General features: G+C 40.6%; 1 protein-coding gene across 2 annotated transcripts in view; it reads left to right on the plus strand.

Moving 5' to 3' along the window:
• rfx4 (regulatory factor X, 4) overlaps positions 1-20,225 on the plus strand; it is a 33,514-nt gene that overhangs the window by 5,661 nt on the left and 7,628 nt on the right. For both annotated transcript variants that reach the window (XM_061774373.1, XM_061774374.1), the window contains exons 2-14: positions 5,424-5,510; positions 5,621-5,681; positions 6,277-6,400; positions 7,719-7,780; positions 9,051-9,264; positions 12,139-12,216; positions 13,721-13,884; positions 14,491-14,591; positions 15,762-15,820; positions 15,913-16,057; positions 16,293-16,387; positions 17,842-17,959; positions 19,433-19,552. In XM_061774373.1, the coding sequence (XP_061630357.1) occupies positions 5,424-5,510; positions 5,621-5,681; positions 6,277-6,400; positions 7,719-7,780; positions 9,051-9,264; positions 12,139-12,216; positions 13,721-13,884; positions 14,491-14,591; positions 15,762-15,820; positions 15,913-16,057; positions 16,293-16,387; positions 17,842-17,959; positions 19,433-19,552 (1,428 nt within the window). The remainder of the gene's footprint in view (positions 1-5,423; positions 5,511-5,620; positions 5,682-6,276; positions 6,401-7,718; positions 7,781-9,050; positions 9,265-12,138; positions 12,217-13,720; positions 13,885-14,490; positions 14,592-15,761; positions 15,821-15,912; positions 16,058-16,292; positions 16,388-17,841; positions 17,960-19,432; positions 19,553-20,225) is intronic.

Consider the following 20,225-nt stretch of genomic DNA (forward strand, 5'->3'; position numbering starts at 1 on the left):
TTGTACACAAAGGTTTGCCCACCCCTGGATTAGACTGTGCAGGTGTACCTAATGGTGTGACAATACTTAATACTGCTACACCTGTACGACAGTTGTTCTCCTGCTATATCACGGCACATCCTTCGCCCCCCGCGCTGTATTGCAGATTTTTTTGTACTACTTCACACATTCACCTTACAAACATTTAGCACATGCAAACCATGTCAGTAAAAACTTTATTCATGCTTTTGCAAGTCCCAATTTCGTGTCGTGCGCCTTCATTGTAGTGCTACTTTGTGCTACCGTATGCTGGCCAGCACTGAGGTTGACTGGAAGTTATCCAATATAATTAAGAGCAAGAAGAAGAGGCAGAGAAGGTCCCCGTCTGAACTCCAGTAATAGTTGTTGTTCCCACAGAGCAGAGAGAATATATGCCTGCCTGTCACTATTGTTTGTATGTGTTGCTTCTCCATGTGTGTTAAAGTAGCAGGTGTATAATTACCCTGACAATGCTAATTTCCATTAGCCCGTCTGTGGTGTTTTGCATTATGTTAACATTTAGCTAGTGGATTTTCGTTAGACATAATTACATGGTTTGGTTGAACATTTTGTTGTTTAATTGGCTCATGTTTTGTGTCAGATTTACAGTACAGTAGATTAAAGCAAGTACGCTTTGCCTCCTATTTGGAGAACTGTGCAAGCGTTTTGTTTCCTCTTCGTGATGTTATATGAACGTCTCCCATTTCTTGGCAGCAAGAGAGAGAGGACAGGCATGAAGGAATACTTGAAAAAAGTGACTTTTAATACATTTAAATGGTTTTAAAGCGTAGGGTGTCTCAATATGTCACGGGTGTGTTCGGACCCCCCCACTGATAAACAGGGGGGTTCATTGTACTACTAATAACAATAATAATGATGATGAGAATTATGACCTTTATGTTTGTCCCCTGCTGAGACGCTCGTGCGTTTTCTTCATCCCCCACACCCGCAAAACACTTTTCAATACCTGTGACCCCCGCCCCTCCTTCCTGCGTCCCAACAACAGCCGCTGTGCTTGTCACATCCCATCAATGTTAGCGTGGAAAAAAAAGAGGACTTTTTTTTACCCTCCCTCACTCCCTTATATCTCATTAAAATGCAGAGCTGGTCCACGACGCCACGAGCAACATTAGATTTGGGGGCCCACTATTTCCGCCAATAATATTGATTATTGATCATTCATACACCTACTATAATCTTATTGCAGCAGTGTCACACTACGGGAGGAATGGGCTTTATTTACATAACATTCCAAATGATAAAGGGATATTCAGGGATACTGAATATCATCTAGGACTACTAAAAGTAAGAAAAATAAACCAGTATATTATGCAGTTACTGTAAAAGTGTTATCTAGTGCTAACGTAACTAAAATCGATGTTGCGGTGTTACAAACCGTTAAAAAACTTGAATTTGAACACAAGCGCTACATCAACACATGTAGACAGACAATACTCACAGGCATATATTCTTTATCCTCTGCCAAAAATGACTAATATTACTGCAACTTACTGAGCAGTTATGACCGACTTCTTCTTGTATATACACATGTATGCATTATACTGGTCCCTGATGGCCAAGGCATGCACAGCAGAAGGAGCCACAATTTATTGAAGCGTAAAAATCATGCGCACTAACGATTCAATTCTTTACATTCTATCCATCCATCCATCCATTTTCTGAGCCGCTTCTCCTCACTATCCCAGCCATCATCGGGCAGGAGGCGGGGTACACCCTGAACTGGTTGCCAGCCAATCGCAGGGCACATACAAACAAACAACTGTTCGCACTCACATTCACACCTACGGGCAATTTAGAGTCGTCAATGAATCTACCGTGCATGTTTTTGGGATGTGGGAGGAAACCGGAGTGCCCGGAGAAAACCCACCCAGGCACGGGGAGAACATGCAAACTCCACACAGGCGGGGCCGGGGATTGAATCCCGGTCCTCAGAACTGTGAGGCAGACGCTCTAACCAGTCGTCCACCGTGCCGCTTCTTTACATTCTATTTAATTATATTAATACTGTATGTTTTTTTTTTAAAGTACCGTACTTGTAGAGTGCAATTTTTCTTATTAAAAAAAAAAAATACACACCAGTTGTTAGTGTTTTATGGGGGCTGGAACGAATTAAGAGCATTTCCATTATGGGGAAATATAATTTGAGATACCAGTGTTTTGAGTTACGAGCGTGGTCACGAAACAAATGAAACTCGTAAGTCAAGCCACCACTGTTAAAAAAATAAATAAAAAGCCCCTTGTAAAAATGTGCAAAAGCTTTAGTTAAAATAAAAACCTTAATCCAAACATTTCATTTTGATGTTACTCGGTGATTTTCCTCAATAATACTCCCAAAATAAAATAGATATTTAAAAAAATTCTATTCCAAGCTCTATTGACTGTTAATTGCTCTTGCGGGTCCCCTCGTAGTCGTAGGGCGCTAAGCAGGTGCTTAGTTTGCTTATGCCTTGGGCCAACTCTCATTAAAATGCTAATGTTCTTCTGATAAACACCAAGCAAAGTCTCCAAAGGTTGATTAATTAATTTAATACTTCGTTTTTTGGAATTCCATCAGTGCGCCTCCCAGTAAGCGCGCGCGCACAACACACGCGCGCACACACACGCACATCATTTGAGCTGGAAATGAAAACAGGCACAATGGCCTCCTCACTAAATGTGCACAAGCTCTTTTAAGCCGGGGTGCTGCGTCGTCGTCTTCTCCCAGGGGAGGAAGGCAGGGAGGGACGGAGGGTGTAATGGGGTCCTGGGGGCGGGGGGTGCAGGGGACAATGCTGGCTGGATTCCTGCCGTGTGGAGGAAAAAAAAAAACTCAAATAGAGCCGTGGCTATGGCAAGCCATTTGAGCATTTACTCCACATCCTTGATATCCATCTTAACATCCATCTAGTACTTGATTACCAATCAACCCAGCTTGGATTACAGTGGCACCCTGAGATACGAGTGACTCGATTTACAGGTTTTTCGAGATATGAGCTGTTGTTCGGCGGATTTTTTGCTTTGGCTCGCGAGCATAGACTTGAGACACGAGTTGCGGTATCGTGGCAGTGACTCAATTCACAACAAGCAGCAATTTGGCAGATACAATTTGTGAACAATTCTTTCCACTAGCTTAATGTTAATGCTAAATAGCATCTCCTGTATGTTGTGGTGCTTTAACCCTGTAAGCAATGGATTAAACACGAATGGTTCACAACACAAGTAGACAATTTCCTCTGCATAGAGCAACTCATATTTGTACCACGCTGATGAGATGAGAGAGGAGACGAGACGTCTCAGTGAACAGTACAATGGAAGCCGCTATTCACGAGACGTAGGGATTGGGGCTTTAGTAAAAATCCATGAATTATTGACGCCCATTATAATTGCATTGAAAAAAATAATGTTTTCTTTAACCCTAAACAGAGATAAGCCACCAGTAAGCTTTTTCCAGGTTGTCCCCCCCCCCCCCGCCACTCAAAAAAAAAAGGAAATATTAGAAAAAAAAATTCAAGTTTTTCTTTTAAAAAGAAAAGTAATTGAAAAAAATCCACGGGGTGCCGCACCACGTGCGGGTGTCCACAGTATATCCATCTGTCTTTCTTATACTGCGCCCAGGTGTCCAAGGCGGGCACAACAGAAGAATGGCAATTCATTTAATGACGTTTGACAAAAACTGCTCTATTCTATTTAATTATGTCATTACTGTATATATTTTTTTTAATGAAGAAAAACATTATGGAGTGCTATTTTCTCATTAAAATACACAATACAATATTTTTTGTTTCTGGGAGGGAGGCTGGAACAGATTAATGGCATTTCCATTCAATACAATGGGAAAAGATGATTTCAGTTACAAGCGTGGTCACGGAACAAATTAAACTCGTATCTCAAGGCACTACTGTACTATTAGTGACATAAAATTCTACTGGTTAACATCTAGCACTTCACGTAGTAGTAATAGTAGCGTACAGATGTCATCTAGTGCAGAAAACAGTCATACAGTAATGGAAGGCAGTAGTGGAAAAAGTTTTACGAGTAAGACACGGTTGTTCTTCTAGTGTGTCGAATTGTCTTACTGGCGTGGACAAAAAGCATAATAGTGCATGGACCTCAAGCTGAATATCGCTATATAGCAATCAATCGATTAATCAGTCGAACACTTAATCAATCAGTCAATCAAACCTATATTTATACAGCACCTTTCATACTTGAATAGCAAAACAAAGTGTTTCACAAGACAAATGATAAAAACCACAAACGCATCCCTCCCACCCACCTGCAGTCTCTGAGCCCCTGTGGCCCATAACTCCCATGCGTAAAAGTAGTTACATTAAAAAAAAAAAAAATCAATCAATCAATCAAGGAATTAGGACTAAATACTCAAACGGCTTGCCGTAACTGGCAGCAGCACTGCCCACACAATCCACTGTTGTCACCACAACGCCCATTATCGTCATGATAAATGAAATGTTTTGTGCCATAAGTCACTTATGGCACAAAACATTTCATTTAGCCTGAAGGTTTTTATCATAAACTGTTTTGTTTGCTGATTTTAAAGTTTAATTCCGTCCAACATCATTTTAACGTTTATCCACGTCATTCAGACAAAAGAAGGCCAGAAAAATGAGAAAAACTTATGAGAAAAAACATCAAAATTAAAAAGATAAACTATTTTTCAATTGAAAATGTGTAAACAAACGTTTAATATTACAATAAATCACACTTTTTTTTAAATGCAGGAAAAAGGTTTAATGAAAATGTGTCAGTTTTTTATGTAAAATTTTACAGTTGACATTTTTTTAAAATTAAATGTTATAAGATATTCCCTATTTTTATTTAAAATAAAAATGGAAAAGTGAATTACTTGCATTCTTTAAAATGGAAAAAAAATAAATTCATATAAATTAGTTTTAAAATTGCTTTTAATGTAAAAAAAAAAAAAAAGTTTGTTGAAAAATTGTCACTTTTAAAATTTAAGTTAACATTTGTTTCAATGTTTAATGTTATAAGATATTGGCTATTTTTATTTGTAAAAATGAAAATTTAATAATGCTATTGTTGAATGATATCTTACAATTTATTGATCCCAAAATACAAAACGTAAATAAATTTTGAATGTTTACAAGATAGCACACTAATACTATTAACTTTTTGCTTTGTCACTGATAACACAAAGTTTAGATGCAGACTTTCCCCCCCATTGAACTGCTTCACATATGTTGACCTCCAGTATATGTAGAATCTCCCTCAAACTCAAACTCATGTGGCCCTCCTCTTCCTTACATTTTACTGTATGTGGCCGTTAGTGAACATCCCTGTTATAGAATGATGACCCCATTGATTTCTGTCCAAGTATCATATGGAACGTCGTGTGTGTGTGTGTGTGTGTGTGTGTGTGTCTGCAGAGAGCTGGATCGAGCGATGCCTCAACGAGAGCGAGACCAAACGTTACTCCAGCCACATGTCCCTGGGCAACATGTCCACCGACGAGCGTGCGTCACGTAATAAACAATGTCATTTAGACATAAAGCAAGAAATTATACAATTATTTTAATGTGGTGGCATTAATGTATAAGTAGCCTTAGTTTTGTCCTTATTTCAGATGAAGAAAAGGAAAATAACAGGGCCTCCAAACCGCATTCGACACCTGCCACTCTGGAATGGTATGGTTATTTTTACCTTTTATGTAAACTGAACAAAAATATACAAAAACTTGTTTTTGCTCCCATTTTTCACAAGTTGAACTTAAACATACAGTATAAGCCTTTCGCTATGTTCTCTCCAATACTGATCACAAACCTGTCTAAATCTGCAATACTGAGCACTTCTCCTTTGCCAATAGAAGGCAAATAGTGGTCACACCGGATACTGACTGGTTTTCTGACCCCCACAGGACCGTCCCCCCAACCAACATCTTGATTATGCCCCACCTGACAGGTGGATCAATTAACTCGGCAAAGGAGAAGTCCTCACTAACACAATTATTATTATTTTTTTAATCATCAGTAAAAATAGCTGTGAAAGTCCAGTGTAATTTCCTATCTACCTACGCAGATTTTCTATAGTGATGTGAGAGTGGCAATTACCTGTCCATAGTCCTTTTTGCTTGTTATATATTGTCACGTTATCTAAGGTTTGACTCAATGACCTCATCTATCCTGCTACAGAGAGGGTTATTACAGTACTCCTTACAGTACAGTATGCGTGTTGCTACCTTCTACTGTTTGTGATCCTTAATGTGTTCACTGTGTGGTCCAGGCTGGAGGAGAACTATGAGATCGCAGAAGGCGTGTGCATCCCGAGAAGCGCCCTCTACATGCACTACCTCGACTTCAGCGAGAAGCACGACACGCAGCCCGTCAATGCGGCCAGCTTCGGGAAGGTAATGTTTCAAAAAAATAATGATTTAGACTGGTACTCAGTGGCAAATAAATGGCCACGCATAAACACTGAATGCGTCATTGACATTCAATATTCATTGAGAAGGAAATGTAGGAAAATGTCAAAAAACCAAAACAGAAAATCGTCATCTGCGCCTTCATCCAGATGGTCACCTAAATTCCAATGACTTCTTCTTTGTCCTATGATCTATTCCTCTACAAAGTTTTTCTTTTGGGATAATCCTGCTAACTAATGTCGCCGTCTAATGCAAAGCATGTATGTGCACTTTTTTTTTTACTTTCTAAAAATGTATCCAAGATACAAATACATACTATTATTACTTGTATATGTTATATTTTATTATATTAACTTTAACAATGTTGCAGTATTAACAATAGTGGTGAGGGAAAAAAAATCCCAGATGTTGCACCGATTATGCAGATTCTCACCGAACTGCAATGACTGTTTTGTGGCAATCCATATTGTCGTTCTTCTTTAATTCTGCCCACTAACAAACAACTAAACAAGGCAGAACAAGCTTAGTGGGGAGAAGAAAAAAACAATTACACGTTTATTCAGATCCTTACCAAAATGTAATGTATGCCCGCATCTGTGGCCTCCGCAAAGTTTGACGCTTTATTAGTTTTTGCGCTAAATGAGGCCGGCAAAGCTTCCCTGCTGCAGCTTGAGCTCGGCCTCAGTGTGAAGCCTCCAGCAGCAGAATCCAATCCTGCCGACAAGATGACCGTTTTTGCTCCGTTCTCACAAGCATGACAAAGCCGCCCGGCCCTCGTACGCCGCACCCCCTCCCCTCCCTACCCTCCCTCCCCACTTTTCCCCTCGGCGGCTCCTGTCGGAAGATATTGAAAAAGAGAAGGGGCCGGGATTAATGTGTAATTAAAGGAAATTTGGAAGGGTGAGATGTTGCGGAATGTTAGATCAGTGGCTGAAGCGGTGTGGGGTGTCCTTTAGGAAGGCTTCATTGATTCAGGACAAAAAAAAAAAGGAGAGGAGAGGAGAGAGTGGGCCCTGCACTGCCTCCCCTGTCTGCACATTTATCAAGCGGGGGGCCTGACAGAAAGTTCACAGCTTGGCCTCTGTTTTCACGGCACACAATGGAGAGCGACACTGTTTGCTAAAGTTCCTCTCCCCGCAGCCCGACCCTTGGAGATGGCCACAAAAAAAGTGGGGGATAGTGGGAAACTTATCATTTACATATATCTCTCCAATAAGAACTATTTGTGTCACCATCAAATATGCAAATGTATCAGCTATGAAAAGTGCACAACAAGCATCTTTTTATTTATGTTTTTAAACAGATTATCAGACAGCAGTTTCCAGCACTAACCACCAGACGACTCGGCACGAGAGGGCAGTCCAAGTTAGTTCCTTGTCATCTTTTCAAGCTCATTTATTTTTATTTTCTTCTTATCATTTGGAAGTTTATTTGCTTTATTGTCCTATCTATATGTTTTACTTTTTTTAAGTTGCTTGTCATCTTGCATCATCAATTTATTTTATTTTCCTATTATTATTTTGAGTTTCATTTATTTTTACTATTATTATTGTTATTAATAAAACATTTTGGGTTCATATGTTTTTATTATTAAGTATTGTTTTGGGGGGGAAATATTTTATTTAATCAATTTACAGTATATAAAGTAATGGCTTTCACTTTTTTAATTGAACTACTAGGTTGATCTTTTCAGGATATTCTCATTTATTACAATGCGCCTGTATTATCTTACGGTATTTATTTATTTATTCATCAATCAATCAACATATTTTAATCACCAGATATTTGTTTTTGATGTAGGCTAGTTTGTACACGTCTTTCATAATTTATATTTTCTTACTTTTTTTACTTGATACAAAAATTTCATACAAATGTATCATTTGCCTTTATTGCCATTGTTTCTGTATTTGTTAATTAGATCTGCAAACAGCCCTAATGAGGTGACCTAAACTGTTTTTAATTGTTAAATGAATGCAATTAAGGCGGCACGGTGGCCGACTGGTTAGAGCGTCAGCCTCACAGTTCTGAGGTGCGGGGTTCAATCCCCGTCCCCGCCTGTGTGGAGTTTGCATGTTCTCCCCGTGCCTGCGTGGGTTTTCTCCGGGCACTCCGGTTTCCTCCCACATCCCAAAAACATGCATTAATTGGAGACTCTAAATTGCCCGTAGGCATGACTGTGAGTGCGAATGGTTGTTAGTTTCTATGTGCCCTGCGATTGGCTGGCAACCAGTTCAGGGTGTACCCCGCCTCCTGCCCGATGACAGCTGGGATAGGCTCCAGCACGCCCGCGACCCTAGTGAGGAGAAGCGGCTCAGAAAATGGATGGATGGAATGCAATTAAAACTGTTATTATCTTTGTAATGGCAGATTTTTGATAGCACTCTTGTATTGTTGTACATAATTTATTGTAAAACAAACTGAAGTATCGCTAGTTATTGTTTTTAGAATGTGTAATATTTAGAGTGTATTATGTTAATTTAAGTGTAAATTATAATAGCAATTTGAGCCAAAGGCTGCAAATTTCAAGTTAAATTCAAGGGAGGTACTGGTCCTAATAGTCTGAGAGCTCCGTGTACGTACAACTACCGGTATATGTGGATAAGTACATATGTAAGTGTGATGTAAATGGGTGCAGGTACCACTACTACGGTATCGCGGTGAAGGAGACGTCGCAGTACTACGACGTGATGTACTCCAAGAAGGGCGCGGCGTGGGTAAATGAGGCAGGCAAGAAGGAGGTGACCAAGCAGACAGTGGCATATTCACCGCGCTCCAAGCTGGGGACACTGCTGCCAGAGTTCCCAAATGTCAAAGACCTCAATTTGCCTGCCAGCTTGCCAGAAGAGAGGGTAAACACACATTTGCTCTCTTTTTGAAGTCTGTCCTTAGTAGTGGTGGGAAATAACCAAGTACCAATACTTTGTTACTGTACTTAAGTAGGTTTATCAGCTATCTGTACTTACTATTTAAAATAGCATATGTTTTCTACGGTATTTATTTTTCTGACCACTTTTTTACTTTTACTGCCTACATTTGAAAACAGATAAAGGGTGACCCAAAGTGATTGCAACACATATAAGTGCCTGCCGTTTTTACAACTGATGATGGAATTGCTTTATTTGTTACACAAATTAATTTGAGGTCTTTAGTCCATGTGGTCTAGATTTTATGGTCTTTCCAAAATGGGCTCCAAGTGTCCACCTTTGCGTCCGAGACACTCCTGGATGGAGCGTGTGAAATTGTCGAGAGCACGGACACACTTCGGAATAGCCCTGATCTTGGCTGTAATTTCTGCCTTCAAATCTGTTAAGATTGTTGGGGGGTTGTTCTCATAGCATGCATGGTCTTTCAAATAGCCCCAGAGGTAGAAATCTGGGGGGGGTTAGGTAAGGCTCCTCATTGATTCCCGGGTAATGTCTAGTTCCTTGGTCCGCCTCCGAATCAACCTCTTAGGGCTGCGAACGACGGAGTCCCTGACAGCATCAACATTCCCAGCCACCGTAACACTCAAATGTCGTCCAGTTTTGACACCTTCAGCTATAGAGCTCAGGTTCTGGACACTTTCTTAATGGCCCATCTGTAGATCTAAGTTTTGTCCGGTTTAACAAATGAAATTGAACTTCCTTCAAAATATTACCTGCATTGATTTAAATGACCTGGTCTGAAAATAGGTCTCCACACAAAAAGTCCTCTGCTCAGTTGTCCAAGGCATTTTCAGAAAAATCTGTTGAAGGTTCTTTTTGCTATCCCTTCCTTTCAAATAATCTGAAACATGTGATAAATGGCTTTATTAATAATAATTTTAACCACTGTTATATAGGTTGCAAATGGCAATCATTTTGAGTCATCTTGTATCTGTAATTTTGACTCCTTGCCAAAATAGGTTCACATAACACAAAAAAATGAATGGATAGAAAATACTGTACGTATTGTAGTGTCTGTGTATCGGCTAGTCTGTGTGTGAGTGTCTGTGCGTGAACTGTGGCCAACAGCAGCTTCTATGTGAGTGGCTATATGGACCCCCTGAACAGTGACCCTGTATAGGCGTTTGATGCTGTACGTACAGTATATTGTACTTTATCACATTTATTAAAACATATGAAGATAGATTCATAATTAAGGAAGAACCGGTTTGCTAAGGGGAGTGGACGTGGGTGAGAATTAAAGCAAGACTTTGGACATTTTAAAAGAGTCTCGCTCGCTCTATTCATTTGAAGGTACCCAGCGCAGTACGTACTGTGCGCATACATTTTGCAACAAGCTTTGCTTTTTCATATGCAGGCGTATTATACATTCTAAATATAGTTACATATTGTTGTAAAACACAATATTTGATACTTTATATATTGTATTCATATGGCTTGGGTGTGGCACGGCAGTTGCTCTGTCCTTTGCTTGAGTAAAATATATGACGTATTTTTTGCGTGAGTGGAAGCCTTTGTGTATTTTGATTGACTGTAAGCTGCGACGTTGCGACAGCCTGCATCGGCGTTTCAAGCGTTGAAACCATTGGCCGACTGCTCGGCCCGTCATGAAGACAGTCGCCAAACCATGCACACTGCTTGACACTTTTTACGAAGACAAAAATGACACAAATAGTGTAGCGACAGTGCAGCCGCACACTTCCCAGCATTTTTCTTTCATGAAACCCTGACTGTGTGTTGTATCATACAACACACAGTCAGGGTTTTATGATTGTATATCATACAACTTGTATGATATTACTGTATATACAATAGTAACTTACTTGGGAGCTTGCCAGCTGTTGTTGTTGCCCATTAAAACTTCTTCTTCTACAAGGTCAAATGAGGTCTGTTTACTTCGAGCACGTCATAGCCACAACAGTAACGCTCAGTGACTTGAATAAGTAAATGTAATCTGATTACTTGTCTCGAAATAATAACGTATTAGATTACTACTGAGCCAAAACAGCGGTCATATTAGAGTAATCTCTTACAAAGTAACGTGTTGCTGGCATCACTGACAGTAAATGAAATGTAAAAACAAAATAATTTGAAAAAAAAAAACAATAGTTAAAAACGCAATATAGTGGGGATGTGAATAATGAAAATATTGTAATCTGTATCATTAGCTAATTGAACATTTTTTGTTAGTCAGTTAACTAAGCAATAGTAACACGATTTGTGTGCAGCCATGATTTTTTTTCCCTTTTCTGTTGTGTACGGGTACTGTCTATAACTGACAGTACAAATTCATTTTACTCTTTACTTGAGTACTTCAGTGCATTTCGAAGTCTGTAGTTTTTTTACTTTTACTTAAGTGAGTTGAATCAGTATTTCCACTTTTACCAGAATATTTTTTTATCTGTACAGTATCGGTACTTTTACTTACAAGTACAGAATGTGAGTCTTTTTGCCACCACTTGGCCTTAGTGATATAGACCCCCGCCCGCTGCCTTTGGCTCAAGCTCTGGAGAAAGACCTGGAGGATTTATATACTGGCTCCTCGCTAACTCTTAATCTTTTGGGGGAGATAATAAGATCTTGGCGCGGACAAAGGCCCAGCACTAGCTGTCCGCCTTTTTACACACATGGGGGGCCGTGATTTGAAATGTTTTGCTGATCTCTAAAGCCTGCTTTATAGCTACCACGCTGTAACGCCAATTCGTCCGTTCCCATGCTTTGCGCAGGATTTATCTCCTTGTTTTGCTCGCGAAATTTCCTTGCGCCCTGGTCGATCAATACTGCACTTGTCGCCCACAGGTGTCAACCTTCATCATGATGTACAGAACACACTGCCAGAGGATACTGGACACAGTCATCCGGGCTAACTTTGACGAGGTGAGGCTTTGTTTTGACTTTGTATCAAACTGCTACTTGAGAGGTGGGGGGACTCCAGTCAGATGACTTGTTCAGACTCTGCTCTCCATTTTTAGGAGTTGGGACTTGCCCGGTGAAAACTTACAAAAGTTTTGACTTTGACTTAAACTCATGATTGACAGGTCTTGCCTGTTTACAGTACATACTGTTGCTGTCGGGCAGAAACCACATCTGTCCAAATATGGTCAATTTGAATTTTTCGACAAATTGATACTATTGGTCTTTCCCCATATCATCTGTTATTTGTACGCATTATTCACCAATTTAAAGTGTTGAAAATTGCTTGAGAACAAATCTCTTAACTCTCTTAGACACTTGATCTGTCTGAAAAGTGTTGTAAAACTGCATCTTCCGCACTTCACGGTAACTGTACGGCATTATGTCACCTCAAGTTTGAAAGTCTGGATGTTTTGTAGACAATAACCAGTGAAAATAGGTTCGATACATTTGAGTAAGCCTGTTTTGTTTAAAATGGATAGACATAATGCTTTGGTGCAGAAGGAAGCGCACCATTTTCATTTTCGCCCACTTTGTGCAAGGTTGGCGGCAGCGACGTGTCTAGACCATTTTAATCAATGACAAAGTAATTAGCGATTGAACATGATTTTTCGTGACGAGCGCTAATCCAGTAACTCTGCAAGGAGGAGGGCTAGACCCGGTTTTGGTAATTTCATGGACATTTAATTGGGACGTTTGTGCTAGTGTTGGCATCACCACAGCAGATTTCAATCCTGTCCAATCGAAGCAGCTTCTTTCATTCCCTTTAAAAATCCCTGCATGACTGCCACATTGAACGTTAACGGTATAACCTTATTAAATACAAAATGAGCTGGGATCTTAAATATGTACCTGGACCTCATTGATCTATAGCTGCGTGCATGTGGGATGAATTAAAAAATATATTAATAAAAAATTATAATAATAACGCATTAAATAAATTGATTTGTATCATGATTCAAAGGGTTCAATGCAGGCTGTTCACATACAGTATTTATGAATGCAATATGTCTGATACATGTCTGCGGAGCTCCCGTATCTGCCTGCACCTCGATCAAATTCACCAAAATCGTGTTAGACCAGCGGTCTACGTTTCACTCAAATTTAGATATGGTCTGAGCAGGCGAAAGATCAACTTTCAGTCACCAAATAGTCACATGTGCCAGGCAAGATGTCAAAAGTCACACCCACGATGCGTCAGCACGCCTATCTTGGCGTAGGTTGGTATGCCAAATTGACAAACACACCAGAGAACCTTGCGCTTCCACAAAAATCACCATTTGCGCTGCAACGCACGTTGTGCCTTTTCCAAAAATAGATCCCTTAGTGTGGACTCGAATTGACTTACTTCAAACTTGAAGGTTAAGACTTGATACATACTTACTACTTGCGCATACAGTAAATGGCTTACTCCCACCTCTGCTACTCACGTAAACAACACCAAACATCGCTCTGTGGGTGTGTATAGGTCCAAAGCTTCCTGTTGCACTTCTGGCAAGGCATGCCACCACACATGCTGCCCGTGCTCAGCTCGTCCACTGTGGTCAACATCGTCGGGGTGTGCGACTCCATCCTCTACAAGGCCATCTCCGGGGTACTCATGCCCACCGTCCTCCAAGCGCTGCCTGACAGGTGAGCAGGAGACCGCTGCTGCACTCACCCACTGGACGCAACATTAGGTACACCCGCAAAAGCTCATTAGATGCATCCATCCATTTTCTATAGCGCTTGAGGTTGCGGGTGAACTGGAGCCTATCCCAGCAAACTGGCCGAAACCCTGGACTGGTCGCCACACAGCATATCGTGAACCCCTGTTTATGTTACGTTCCTAACTCGGACACAATGGGTGCTAATGAGCGATATACAGTAGTCAAATGACAAAAATTGGTGCTGATCAAATTTGGGTGGTTTGGGCTCGGGGGAGGTCTGGTGGTATTTAGTTAGCGGGATTATGCAAAACCAACTGAAGGGATTACCTTTAAATTGAGTAGAGGTTGGGTCATGGTCCAAGCTATAAAACTAATTCAATTTTGATGAGAATCAGGATAAAAGTGTGGCGCCAAGATTTTTTTTCCATTATTGTTATATTAAGTGATTGCTGGGCTTGGCAGATGTTTTCGCAGACTTTCTAACCACTAGTTCACCACGCTGCCCATGTGGAGAATTCATTCAATGAAAATTTGGGATGTTTTTGAATTGAATTGTTTTTTGTTTTTTTCCTGTCTTTCATTGACACAGTTTGACGCAGGTGATCCGGAAATTTGCCAAACAATTAGAAGAGTGGCTCAAAATTGCCCTTCACGACCTCCCAGAGAACCTGAGGAACATCAAATTTGAGTGTAAGTGGCTTCAAAAGCTCATCTTTATAGGCAAATTCAAAATATTTGTAAACAATAGCCACCAGGATAGTTCCTGGTTGCATAACGTGAGTGACTACTGCTAACCTCCTGAAGAGATCCAGTCGGCTACTGTAGAAATAGTTGGTGATCTGAAACTAAAACAATGACGTAAACTTTTCGGGGGGTGGGGTTTGCACGTCCAGATACACCCCAAAAGGTTTTGGTTTTGTTGCTTTCCTTCGAAAATGTTTAAATTGAACCAGCAGTACCTGTGTGTGAAAAGGCTAGGGCGAGCAGACCGTTGTACAGAGAAGAGAGCCTGGTGATTGATGGCAAAAGTAGTTACTTCTTCTTTGGAGTATTGGTTTCAACATCACAGCGAGTGTAGTTTGAGTGAATGCCTATCTGAGTAAACAACATCATGCTATTCATTTCACCGTCAAAAAGAGCACATCTGTGCCATTAATCCGAGCAACTGAAAAGTCAAGCCCAAGCGATCACAGCCTTTAGTTTGCCTGTGAATATTCTCATTCATCCAGGTCATTTCATTCTCTGGGCTCTGAATCGATCGCCACTGGACTATTGAGGTTGAACAGTCCAGAACAAACTAGAACAGTTCAGTTGCGATCGATTCAAAGCCTTTTTAGTTAGATAATGAAAATAGACCATCTACCATAGGCCAACAGATTGTAAGTCAAACAGCATTAGTCACCAACAAACACGCAATGGTAGGCTAGGCTTGCCGCTCCCCTTTAGGTTACATTGACCATGATCAAGGTTACGTGATTTCATTTTTTGCTATCTTCTGAATGAATTAGCCAGTCCCTAAATAATCACGTTAACTGCTCTATGTCTGAATTTCTACCACGTCTGTTTTTGAATCGACCCATGTTGAAATGTTAGGGAGTTTACCTTGTGTAGCGTCTTCTTTTCGCGTGACACTTCGCACATTCAAACTATGGTGGTAGAGCTAAATTCTACATTCAAACCATTCATCATGTTTCTCAAGTGCTCTTTGTTTACTAGTGGCGATATTGGAGAGCACTTCTGCTGTTGCCACCGGGAAGAACATGACATAATGAATTGTTGAATATGGAGTTTCTTAATATTTATTTTTAAAAGGAAAGATATTGCAATCCACCTTACTTATTCCCCTGTAATCTTTTCTAGTGTCCAGGAGATTCTCACAAATCCTAAAGCGGCAAACATCCCTAAACCATCTCTGTCAGGTTCGTTTTTTTTTTTTTTAATAAAGTCCTTATGAGCAAATGCGGCCTCCCAGATAAGGATATGTGCTGATACCGATAGTGTCCGTCCGCAGGCATCGCGCACCGTGATAAATAGCGCCGACATCACCTTCCAAATGCTGGAGGACTGGAGGAACGTGGACCTGAACAGCATAACCAAGCAGACGCTGTACACCATGGAAGACTCGCAGGAGGAGCACCGGCAGCTCATTACGCACTGTAAGTACATTTTTGGAGGTCCCCGCTGACTGTCTGCTACTAAACGGGCGAGCCAATAAGGTGGCGATGCACAATAGAATAGAATAGCTTTATTGTCATTGTAACATGTATAACGAAATTTAAAATGCCCACCGATTCATGCAAAATAAAGCATAAGAAGGCTAAATTAATCAATAATAAATAATAAATGGAGCATAAAGAACACAAAAGACCTCCAAATGTCCCTTTGTCTCAGTGTATCAGGAGTTTGATCGCCTCCTGGAGGAGCAGTCGCCCATCGAGGCCTACATCGAGTGGCTCGACTCCATGGTGGACCGCTGCGTCGTCAAGGTAAAACGGCCGTCCGTTTGGTATACAGTGAACCCGTGACAAACGGGGGTTATGTTCCAGACCCACCCGCAATAGGTAAAAAAAATCTGCAATACAGAGAGACCATATACTGTATAGAAATAGTAAAAAAAAAAATAATAATACATAAATTATATAGTTTACCCCTCCTATACACTTTAAACACATTTAAATGTATCAAAACACAAACTTTTTGAAATATTTGAACACACTAACACCAAAAAATGTAAGCACGATATGTACAGCAAATGCTGTACATATTGTAAGAGGCAGGGCCTGGTGGGGTGTCGCTGGCGAGTCTGCATGTGAGTGTCTTGGCGTGAGCGGTGGCTGACAGCAGCTCCTGCATGAGTGTGCTCATTGTGTTTTACTGTTCTCCGTCATTCAATAAATGGCTGAAAAGTACAGATAAGAGGACATTACAGTAAGTTTCATGTAAATGTTATTTTCAAAGAAAATAAAACATACAGTAATTGTTTGTTTGTGTGGTATTAGTTTAAGCAGACTGTTTATTCTTGTGATTTAGATGATCAGACCACATTCTATGACCAATTTATGTAGAAATTTAATAAATTCCAAACTGTTCACATAGTTTTTTTCTCCCACTGTATTTTGAAATGGAGTAGAACTGAGTTGAGCAGTGCGTTATTGTGCAGTGGAATAGGGCGCACCCTGGTGCAACATCACCTGTCAATCACATGTCACTGGCGTCGGACCGAAAGCTCCTATGTCCAAATTTGGTCAATTTGATATTTTTTTTCTCTCAAATTGATGCAATTGGTCAGTCCCCACGTGGGCAACTGGGTATGTTATTTTAGTATGTTACTGGCCAGTCTAAGGTGTTGAAAATGGTTTGCTCTCTTTGATGATGCAATGTTAATGGTTTTGGAGATGCGAGGTTTTTACCCGACGCCAACAATTATGGACTATTTGAGTGCAGTGTAGACAAACATTGAAAAAACAGATGACATTGAAACTTTCTTGCTGTGAAGCACTAGTTCTAACCACTGAACCACCTTGCTGCCCCAACCCGACTGAACAGCTTTATTTGCATCATGTTTTCTACACTCGATGCAAAAGCAAAAGTATTTGCAAAACCTCCCGGCCTGTAAAAAAGACACCTGTGGCTCAGAGCTCACTGGTCTCTCACCCACACAGCGATCCTCCCAGTTAATGATGTCTACAAGTTTCCCATTTGCGCCCATTATAAGCCCGATATGGCCTTGTAAAATGTGGTCGCCCTGGCAACGCCTTGGCCGGGCTAGACAATGGTTCAATAGAAAGGCGTGTCCCTGGGGGCAAATTAAATAGTTGACTTGTTGACATGTTTTCTGGTCCCGGAGGGTTAAGCCCCAAACACAGGCCGAGGGGTTAATGTCGGCATCCTGACCCTCCCCCCATCTTTTCTTATGGAAATGGTCTCCTTCTCCTTCTAGGTGTCAGGGAAGAGGCCTGGCTCCCTGAAGAAGGTGGCCCAACAGTTCTTGTTGATGTGGTCCTGCTTCGGGACTAGAGTCATTCGTGATATGACACTCCACAGCGCCCCCAGCTTTGGTGAGATGCTGTTACTACTGCTGACCCTTTGCTCTTTATCCAATAGCAGAGGTCACACAGTAGTGACACTCTACTAAGTAAAAGTTTAAACGATTCTGATGACAGTAGAGGTCAACTTCTTTTCTTAAGTAAGGAGTAGAAGTAAAAAGTGATCAGAAAAATAGCATACTCAAATAAAATACAGATACTTGAAAAATCTACTGAGACACTGTCCACTAGTGATGTAATTTGAGAAAGATAATTATCAAACAACAAAGCAGTTGAATCAGCTTTTAACTGCGGTTGTGAGTTGCCATGTCGATTCTCAGTTCTGACACAGTGAGACAATGATTCTTCTGAAAAATACCCCCGTCTCGCCCATGGGTTAACAAAAGTGACCACTAATTAGGTTATTCACCCTGCCATCCAACCCCTCCAAGCTTTGTGAAATTCAGCGTTTTGGTTAGCATGTGACCTTGTTCTAACAGATGAATGGTAATATATTTAAAATGTAAATGGTTTTAAAGATGCAAAAATAACTTTAATAAACACAAAATTTACAAATAAATATCAAATACAACAAATTTCAGACTTTTTTATAAATAAAAAATAGATACAGTATATTATTAGGGTATTTTTCAATTTAAAAAAATAAAAAAAATAATTTAGAAAAAAATAAGAATTTACTTAACAGGTTTTAAAATAACTTTAAAATACCTTTTTGTGCGTGTGTAAGTAAAAATTGGAGGAAGTAGAGTAGAAGTGCAAGTACCTGAAATTAAATATGTACAGTCACAAAGTATTTGTACTTTGTTACCTTCACCACTGGTAATGAGGGAAGTAGCCGTATAAATTTTGAGCCAATTGGTGTGCAGGTGAAGTGAGAGTGGCCTTAGTAATTGAGGTGCTGTAAAATCAATTGGGAAAGTGACCTTTCACTCCCTGGCCATCATTTGAATATCAAAAACACAGCTGGCTGTCGTGTTTCTGTAAAGCAGCTTTATGTGCACAAACAGCTAATTAACAAAAGTGAACCCCCCCACCCCCACCTGCCGTCTCCTCCCATGTGTTTGCCCGTCTTTTCCATTTTATGACAACTCAGATTGCACCCAACTCCTCTGAACAGTCACCAAGTGTTTATCATGCAGTCTCACACGCGCAATAACACAATTGTGGGGCTCACCTCCTCCCACCGGCAGCCGGAGGTCAGCAGGACCTATTTCTGGCGTTGACCCGGATCAACATGTGCTCAAAATCATTCCCTACTCCCCCAAACCTTATATACTGATTTTGTTAAGTAAATTTTGAATGTAGCAGAAGCGCGAATTGATGAACCTCAATATAGCATGTGTTCACTGTGCATAGTGGAGAGGGAGTGATTCCAAACACAGCCCACGAGTTGCTTTCTTTGAATGTGTGTAGGGTATGATGTCATATGTCATTTGGGATGTTTTTGCATTGCCGTGGTGGCAATAACATACACTTATCGCACAGGCTCCTTCCACCTGATCCATCTCATGTTTGACGACTACGTCCTGTACCTACTGGAATCGCTGCACTGCCAGGAGAGGGCCAACGACCTCATGAAGGCCATGAAGGGCGAGGGTGGCACAGGTGAGGACGACTATGACACAACATATCATATATAGTCCCTATATAAAGTGGTACCTTGACTTGCAAGTGTCCCAACTTAAACGTTTTTCGATTTTTTTTGCTTTGTGTTTCGAACCAAAATTTGAGGTACAAGCGAGTTTCGCTACAGCTCGAGTGAAGTGGAAAAATGGAGCAATTAAGGTACTCTAATGTCATTGCATGTGGGCAAGGACAACCACGGTCTCTGATGCACTTTCAGCTATTTTTTGAATGGGATAATCAATGAAATACACAAATGGAAAATGACTTCTAATCACCACCCTTGCATGATCGTACAAAAGAGGATTAGTTGCATTGGATGAAAAATGCCACAAGAATCGTCATCATTACGAGAATAAAGCTGAAATATTTTGAGAATAGTTAAAATTTGTTCAAGTTAAAGTTTTTGGAGATTGAGGAGGATGTATTCTTGACAAATATTATCGAATAATGTATTACCAGACTAATTTATAGTAGGTCGAGACAGAGAGAGAGAGAGAGAGAGAGAGAGAGAGAGAGAGAGAGAGAGAGAGAGAGAGAGAGACAGAGAGAGAGAGAGAGAGAGAGAGAAAGCAAGCGCAACTCATATTTTTTCTGGACTATTTTCTCTCCATCCATCCGTTTTCCATACCGCTTATCCTCCCTAGGGTCGCGG

Source organism: Phyllopteryx taeniolatus, chromosome 5, assembly GCF_024500385.1.
Source record: "Phyllopteryx taeniolatus isolate TA_2022b chromosome 5, UOR_Ptae_1.2, whole genome shotgun sequence".
NCBI lineage: Eukaryota > Metazoa > Chordata > Actinopteri > Syngnathiformes > Syngnathidae > Phyllopteryx > Phyllopteryx taeniolatus.